Below are 8,846 nucleotides of genomic sequence, written 5' to 3' on the forward strand. Positions count from 1 at the left end.
GTCTCTGCATTGCTCGCTAACCTACTCTCTGCATTAACCAATTATCTCCTATCTGCAATGATAAAATGATAAAATAATTGAGTTGTAAAAGCAGATCACTCCCCAAACCCGAAGGTTAATAGACAGGCTATGCTTCGCCTACGCATACCTCCACCCCTATACCTCCTTCTAGATTTGTACCCCCCTCCTTACCTCAGACCAGATACCGTAATAGCCAACTCATTGATCAATCAGAGATGAGTGAGTGTCTGTTCATAGGGGATGGAGCTGGAAAGTTTGAGTGGGAGGAGGAGCCGACTTATTCTCCTGCCATCACAAGAGATATAAACCCACAGAAGAATCACAAGACAAAGCAGATTCTCCTCAGCTTCCAGCAAGGAGCAAGAGAAGTGTTGGAGCAAATTCACCTGGCTGCACAGTCCCTTCCTTCCATCACACAGTAAGTACAAGCATCTTATATAAGAGTTCATTTAATGGTATTCTTATCTTTCTCAGGAGTGTTCTTACACTTGTCTTCTTTAGTAGATGTATTATTTTTCTATTCTTTTGTAGATGTTTTATTCTTCTCTTCTTCTGTAGATTTCTTACTCTTCTCATCTTCTTTTGTAGATGTATTATTCTTCTCTTCTTCTGTAGATGTCTTATCCTTCTCTTCTTCTGTAGATGTCTTATTCTTCTCTTCTTCTCTAGATTTCTTATTCTTCTCTTCTTCGCTAGATGTCTTATTCTACTCTACTTTTCTAGATTTCTTATTCTTCTCTTCTTCTGTAGATGTCTTACTCTTCTCATCTTCTTTTGTAGATGTATTATTTTTCTATTCTTTTGTAGATGTCTTATTCTTCTCTTCTGCTGTAGATGTCTTACTCTTCTCATCTTCTATTGTAGATGTCTTATTCTTCTCTTCTTCTGTAGATGTCTTACTCTTCTCATCTTCTTTTGTAGATGTATTGTTTTTCAATTCTTTTGTAGATGTCTTATTCTTCTCTTTGTCTGTAGATGTCTTACTCTCATCTTCTTTTGTAGATGTCTTATTCTTCTCTTCTTCTGTAGATGTCTTACTCTTCTCATCTTCTTTTGTAGATGTATTGTTTTTCAATTCTTTTGTAGATGTCTTATTCTTCTCTTTGTCTGTAGATGTCTTACTCTCATCTTCTTTTGTAGATGCCTTACTCTAATGTACTTTTTTAGATGTCTTATTCTTCTCTCCTTTTTTAGATATCTTATTCTTCTCTTCTTTAGTACACAACTTACTCTCTTGTTCTTTTGTCGATGTCTTATTCTTCTCTCGTTCTGTAGATGTCTTACTCTCATTTTCTTTTGTAGATTTCTTATTCCTCTCTTCTTCTGTAGATGTCTTATACTCTTCTCCCTTGGTAGATGTCTTACTCTTGACTTCTCTCTTATTCCTTCTTTCTTCTGCGGATGTGTTATTCATGTCTCCTTCAGTAGAGGTCCTACCTTGACATCATCTGTAGATGTCTTATTCTTCTCTTCTTTAGTCTTACTTTCATGTTCTTTTGTAGATGTGCCATTCTTCTCTCCTTCTTTAGATGTCTTATTCTTCTCTAATTCAGTAGATGTCTTTCTCTCATCTTTTTTTTCAATGTCTTTTTCTTCTCTTCTTTAGTAGATGTCTTACTCTCATCTTCTTCTATAGATGTCTAATTCTTATTTCCAGTAGATGGATTACTCTTGACTTCTTTAGTACATACCTTATCCTTCTCTTTTTTAGTATGTCTTATCCTTCTCTTCTTATTACTCTCATTTTCTTTAGTATGTGTTACTCTGGTCCACTTCAGCAGACGTCTTACTCTCTTTCTTTGGGTTAAGGAGCAATGCTATGTTGTTGTTCTGTCAGCAATCTTTAAAGAGTTTTAACTCATACCAATGATATTCAGAGTTTAATAATAGTTTATGTTCTAAAGAGTACCTCAGATATCAGATTCATTCTGTTACAACATGTTATGGTGGGAACCATCTAACTTGACTTTAACATGGAAACTTGTATTGTGAGTTGGAAAGCTGGCATTCCATTTTGTGAATACATATGTTCTAGATACTTCAAATACAATAGTGATAGAACAATAGAGGCTGGATGTAGCATGGTTGGTCAGTGAAGAATTTAGTGTTTTAAGTTGGTCTTTTCACATTACTGCCCTGTGTAAGGGAATGTATCTTCTTTATATTGGAAAGACGCAACATCTGTTCTGTGAGAAGACGCCATTACAGTGGTTAGCTTAGTCATCTTAGAACCCTGCAGGGAGTGATGGCTATAATAAGGAGTACTGATACTATTTTTATTACTAATAAATGTAGCATATAACCATGTTGGTTAGCATTACTTTGAAGTTCCCCAGACCCCAAATACTAGGGGCAACTATCTTCTACTCTTACATGGGATTAATTTTATATGGGTTTATATGGAGTAATAGAGGGGTTACATGGAGTAATATAAGGAGGTAAAAGAGATGTTATATGGAGTAATATAACGAAAAATTGGGGAGGTTACCAGGGCTGTATTAACAGCTGCAGGTGCCCTAGGCACTAAACCTGAAGACGCCCCATCTACACGCACCTATTGGCGATACCAGACCTGACCAATACCACCATACCCCCCACCCCCCTGGAAAAGACACCAGATTTACTGGCAAGTCTGAATGGGAGGAGGGAAATTAAAAAAATAAAACAAAAAAAAATAGTTTTTTCTGTCCCACTACTCCCTGGTGCTGCCCCCTGCAAGGTGCTGCCCTAGGCACCGGACCACTGGTGCCTAGTGGTAAATACGGCCCTGGAGGTTACATGGAGTAATAGGAGGAGATATAGGGAGGGTATATAGAGTAATAGGAGGAGATATAGGGAGGTTATATGGAGGAATAGGAGGAGATATTGGAAGGTTATTTGGAGTAAAAGGAGGAGATATAGGAGATGTTATATGGAGTAATAGGAGGAGATATAGGGAGGGTATATGGAGTAATAGGAGGAGATAAAGGGAAGGGTATATGGAGTAATAGGAGGAGATATAGGGGAGAGTATATAGAGTAATAGGAGGAGATATAGGGAGGTTATATGGAGTAATAGGAGGAGATATAGGGAGGGATAATATGGAGTAATAGGAGGAGATATAGGGGGTATATGGAGGAATAGGAGGAGATATTGGAAGGTTATATGGAGTAAAAGGAGGAGATATAGGGAGGTTATCTAGAGTAATAGGAGGAGATATAGAGAGGTTATATGGAGTAATAGGAGGAGATATAGGGAGGGTATATGGAATAATAGGGGGAGATATAGGGGAGGGTATATGGAGTAATAGGAGGAGATATAGGGAGGATATAGGAGTAATAGGAGGAGATATAGGGGGTATATGGAGTAATAGGAGGAGATATAGGGGGGGGATATATGGAGTAATAGGAGGAGATATAGGGGAGGTTATATGGAGTAATAGGAGGAGATATAGGGAGGAGATATGGAGTAATAGGAGATATAGGGAGGTTATATGGAGTAATAGGAGGAGATATAGGGGAGGGTATATGGAGTAATAGGAGGAGATATAGGGGAGGGTATATGGAGTAATAGGAGGAGATATAGGGGAGGGTATATGGAGTAATAGGAGGAGATATAGGGAGGTTATTTGGAGTAAAAGGAGGAGATATAGGGAGGTTATATGGAGTAATAGGAGGAGATATAGGGAAGGGTATATGGAGTAATAGGAGGAGATATAGGGAGGTTATATGGAGTAATAGGAGGAGATATAGGGAGGGATAATATGGAGTAATAGGAGGAGATATAGGGAGGGTATATGGAGAAATAGGAGGAGATATAGGGGGAGGTTATATGGAGTAATAGGAGGAGATATAGGAGGGTATATGGAGTAATAGAAGGAGATATGGTGAAGGTTATATGGAGTAATAGGAGGAGATATAGGGGAGGATATATGGAGTAATAGGAGGAGATATAGGGGAGGTTATATGGAGTAATAGGAGGAGATATAGGGAGGGATAATATGGAGTAATAGGAGGAGATATAGGGAGGGATAATATGGAGTAATAGGAGGAGATATAGGGAGGTTATATGGAGTAATAGGAGGAGATATAGGGGGTTATATGGAGTAATAGGAGGAGATATAGGGAGGTTATATGGAATAATAGGAGGAGATATAGGAGGGTATATGGAGTAATAGAAGGAGATATAGGGAGGTTATATGGAGTAATAGGAGGAGATATAGGGGGGTTATATGGAGTAATAGGAGGAGATATAGGGGAGGGTATATGGAGTAATAGGATGAGATATAGGGGAGGTTATATGGAGAAATAGGAGGAGATATAGGGGGAGGTTATATGGAGTAATAGGAGGAGATATAGGAGGGTATATGGAGTAATAGAAGGAGATATGGTGAAGGTTATATGGAGTAATAGGAGGAGATATAGGGAGGTTATATGGAGTAATAGAAGGAGATATGGTGAAGGTTATATGAAGTAATAGGAGGATATAGGGGAGGTTATATGGAGTAATAGGAGGAGATATAGGGAGGGTATATGGAATAATAGGAGATATAGGGGAGAGATATGGAGCAAAAGAATCTCACTGACACCCCACCACTACAACAACCATTCCAGTGGTGCCAGGGTCCCCATTGATCTCCACTATCTGTTCTTGATTTTGATTCAGTAAATGCTCAGTCAGCCATTTTGTTGGGTCAGATCCTATTACTGCCAGTGATTTCCTGTATGCAGAGATGGTAACTAGGAAGTTGAGATTACTGGTGATGCTGGCGCTGTTGGAATGGCACTGGTGGAGGAGCAGTGAGGTGTATATTGCTTTTTTAACCATCCCCCCCCCCTCCTTTTTTATGTATTTCTCTGTAAACAATAAGTATTTCATGTTCCCTCTGGGACTTTTACCCATTAGGTTTTGTAGTAATTTCAATGTTTTCTTCTTTTTCCAGATGGTAACCTCCTTGAAGCTGTGGCCAATGATGGTAGCTGTTGCAGTGTGCGTTTTAATATGCCTAGGGACAATAGTAGAAGGATATCCACCAAAACCAGAATCTCCTGGAGAAGATGCTTCGCCAGAAGAAATGAATAAATATTTGACCGCTTTAAGGCATTATATCAATCTGGTGACAAGGCAAAGGTGAGTGAAATCAGAAACAAAAAAACATACTCATAGCTGCCATATTGGACCTTCCCTGACTTTAGGCAATAGACTGACCTCATCTATGCAAAGCGTTTATACATCACAATGGTCCATCCATGTTAAATTGGTTATTCAGCGCTACAAAAACATGACCACTTTCTTCCAGAGACAGCACCACTCTTGTCTCCAGTTTGGGTGCAGGTTTTGTAACTCAGTTCTATTGAAGTGAATGGAGCTTAATTGCAAACCACAGCTGAACTGGAGACAAGAGTGGTGCTGTCTCTGGAAGAAAGTGGCCGTGTTTTTGTAGCGCTGGAAAACCCCTTAAAGCTGAAAACTGGAGGTCTACTTAGGAGACCCCTATTGATTGGCTGTGATCTGTAGAGGAACCATGCTCAACTTATTCAATTCTGCTGCAGTGCCACCACAGGGGAAATGAGGTATTACACAATTTCTAATTAAATCAATGAACTGAATGTAAATTAAAAATCATGTAGCCATATGTACACCTTCTATACTATATGAGCAAAGTAATAATGTGGAAGAATTTTAGGTATGTTAGTATAGAACGGTGATCCCAACCTTTGGCTCACCAGCTGTTGTGAACCTACAGCTACCAGATGAGAGTTGTAGTTCTGCAACAGCTGAAGAGTCACAGGAATATTCCAGAGAAAGAAATCAACTGGTGTCAAATTTTTTTACAGATTTGTAAACTACTTCTCTTTAAAAATCTGAAGTCTTCCAGTACTTCAACTGCTGTATGTTCTGCAAGAAGTGGTGTATTTTTTCTAGTCTGACACAGTGCTCTCTGCTGCCACCTCTGTCCCTAACAGGAACTGACCAGATCAGGAGAGGTTTTCTATGAGGATTTGTTACTGCTCTGGACAGTTCCTGCCACGGACAGAAGTAGCAGCAGAGAGCACTGTGTCAGACTGGAAAGAATAACCACTTCCTGCGGGACATACAGTAGCTTATAAGTACAGGAAGAATTGAGATTATTTTAAATGGAAGTAATTTACAAATTTCTATCATTTCCATCACCAGTTGATTTAATTTTTTTTCTCTGATGTGCCCCTTTAAGGATTGCTGGTCTAGCTGGTGACAATTGAATGCAATAAAATATTAAACAAAGACTTTTACTCCATACTATCCACTCTCTGTAGTATCCACATAAGTTTGTTATACAATAAATCCTAATGCATATTCTCTTTTGATCAGATATGGAAAGAGGGACAGTCCATCTGACAGTCTGCTTTCTGATCTTCTTTTTGGAGACAATGGAAACCACAACAGCAGATCACGGTGAGTATATAAGACACCTATGGATATATCACGGTAGATTGTAGATGTAGACACCTGTGGTTGCATTGCTATCCACAAGTGGAAACCAATGGTTGCAAGAAATTTTCCAGCAGTCGTAGAAATTTCTTGGTCACATTCCAAACCTACTCCCTTACCTTAGCAGCAGGATGGATGCAGGAAAAAAACAGTAAGTTATGGCTGTGTAACCCCTGTTGTGGCCAAAATTGCCTTGTAGACACTTTTTATAACAATAAATACTTCTGGTAGAAACTGGTAATATGAAACAAGACCAAGGAGAAAAACCCTTTACATCATTAATGCAGGACAGAGAGGAGTGGAGGAGTGAGGAGGCATGCATGCTGCGGCTCAGCTCGGCCTCTAAGAGTTTCAAGTTTAGGAATAAAACATGATATTATAACTTTGCAAACAGCCATGATCTAAGAGACAGGTATCAATTGACAGGTATCATGGCTACCTGGCCATGTCTGCAGCTCTGATGACGATATACAGCAGACAGATTCCCTTTTAAGCAGTGTCTAAGAATACATCACCTGTCTTAGCTGTCTCTAACAGTGATGGGTATAAGAGATGAGCGGACCTCGAGCATGCTCGAGTCGTTCCGAACCCGAACGTTCGGCATTTGATTAGCGGTGGCTGCTGAACTTGGATAAAGCCCTAAGGCTATGTGGAAAACATGGATATAGTCATTGGCTGTATCCATGCTTTCCAGACAACCTTAGAGCTTTATCCAAGTTCAGCAGCCACCGCTAATCAAATACCGAACATTCGGGTTTGGATCGACTCGAACCCGAACCCGGTTCGCTCATCTCTAGTTATAACCAACGATGGTTTGGGTGATGACATAAGTTGAATAAGTTGGTGCTATATAAATTTAGGAATTATTAATATTATGTAGCTTGGTGCTCTCATCATATCGCCAACCAGATAGACCATAAGTGATACGGGAAAGAATTGCTAGTATTACTAGGGTAACAAAGAGAGAGGTGCAAAAAAGTATAGAGTAAGGGTGACCCCCTAATCTTCAATGCTTAGAATAATAAAAGACCTAATCCTGCATTGACTCAATGTCTAACACTCTATTTCCTATCTCCTTAGGTATGACGACTCCTCTTACAATTGGTGACCCTCGGACCCTTCCCTCCCCCCTTCCTTTTCCCCCCGGGTGACTGCTTTCCCACTTTCCCTTCTTTTTATCGTATCAATTATTTTTATGCCATTTTGCATTTTGACTGGTTCCTGTATCTCATCTCTCCGCTCGGCGGGGAGTGTGCAGAGTGGACGGTGCCACCCTTCAGTGGTGTAGAGAATACGCCCGAGTGCGTGTTGTGTGTACACCATCCTACCAGAGCTGCCTCTCCCATGACACGCAGTCTGTGATGTTTGACAGAGAATTCCACTGTGTCCAGAAATAAAAGCAAGTTTAATGGAAGTAACATTGAGTTATGACTGTGTGATTGTCTATTCTGTTGGGAAATGTATAGGGTTGCAAAAATATTTTATACTTTATACATTTTGATGGTTGATATCATCAGAATCATACTGTCTGTAGCCATATTCTCTTAAAGGGGTTGTCTGGGGAAAAAAAAAAGTTATACTCACCTATCCCTGATCCTCCACTAGTCACCGCTTCTTCACAGTTCTCGTGATGTACTGAACCTACAGGAACTGCACCACTCAGCCAGTCAGTGACTATTACATTTGAAGGGATTGTTTTAGAATAGCATTTTTTCATCCATACTTTCTTTAGCCATATCCTCTTAAAGGGTTGTCTGGGGAAAAAAATCCTCTAGCTTGGGTGGTGAAAAACCGATAACCAAGCTATACTCACCTGTCCTAGATCCCCCACTGGTCACCGCTTCTTTCTCATTCCTATAATGTACTGGTCCTGCAGGAACTGCACCACTCAGCCAATCAGTAACTTAGAAATTACACAACTGTAGGGCCATTCCTGTGGGGTAGGCATGTCACAATAACCAGTAAGTAGCAGTAACCAGTGGGTGACTGGAGGCATCAGCACAGCAGCTATGGAGGATCCGGAGAGGTGAGTACAGTGTCTTCATTATTTTACACTACACCCAGGCATGTAGAGAATTTATTTCATTTATGCACATGAGAAAAATGTTGGTGAAAATGCCCCATTTTGAACATTTCTACTGACCATTGATAATAGGTAATAATAGTTGATAGTTTATAATGGCTGAGGGTCGGTAATAGGATATAAAATTCATAACGAACACATGGTCCTACCAGTTCTGAGCTGTGACATCAAAGACTGTTTGACTTCTGAATGGTCGACTGACATTAGCAGTGGATGTATATCAACGTACGATGGAGTGCATTCCGTTTTCGAGAAGATATAATCATATGTGTAGAAGTAGAGGTCTAACTGC

General features: G+C 39.8%; 1 protein-coding gene across 1 annotated transcript; it reads left to right on the plus strand.

Annotated features, from left to right (window-relative positions):
• The first annotated feature begins 331 nt into the window (after positions 1 to 331).
• Positions 332 to 7,889, plus strand: LOC138776708 (peptide YY-like). Its single transcript, XM_069956183.1, has 4 exons — positions 332 to 439; positions 4,943 to 5,130; positions 6,352 to 6,435; positions 7,552 to 7,889. Exons 2-4 carry the CDS (start codon positions 4,943 to 4,945, stop codon positions 7,577 to 7,579), a joined length of 300 nt encoding a protein of 99 aa, XP_069812284.1. The 5' UTR covers positions 332 to 439; the 3' UTR covers positions 7,580 to 7,889.
• Positions 7,890 to 8,846: the final 957 nt, after the last annotated feature.

Source organism: Dendropsophus ebraccatus, unplaced genomic scaffold, assembly GCF_027789765.1.
Source record: "Dendropsophus ebraccatus isolate aDenEbr1 unplaced genomic scaffold, aDenEbr1.pat pat_scaffold_471_ctg1, whole genome shotgun sequence".
Lineage (NCBI taxonomy): Eukaryota > Metazoa > Chordata > Amphibia > Anura > Hylidae > Dendropsophus > Dendropsophus ebraccatus.

Coding starts and splice junctions, on each gene's coding strand:
- LOC138776708 (XM_069956183.1), top strand. CDS start 4,943: ATGGTAACCTCCTTGAAGCTGTGGCCAATGATGGTAGCTGTTGCAGTG. Junction 5,131..6,351: donor AATCTGGTGACAAGGCAAAG/GTGAGTGAAATC, acceptor TCTTTTGATCAG/ATATGGAAAGAGGGACAGTC. Junction 6,436..7,551: donor AACCACAACAGCAGATCACG/GTGAGTATATAA, acceptor CTATCTCCTTAG/GTATGACGACTCCTCTTACA.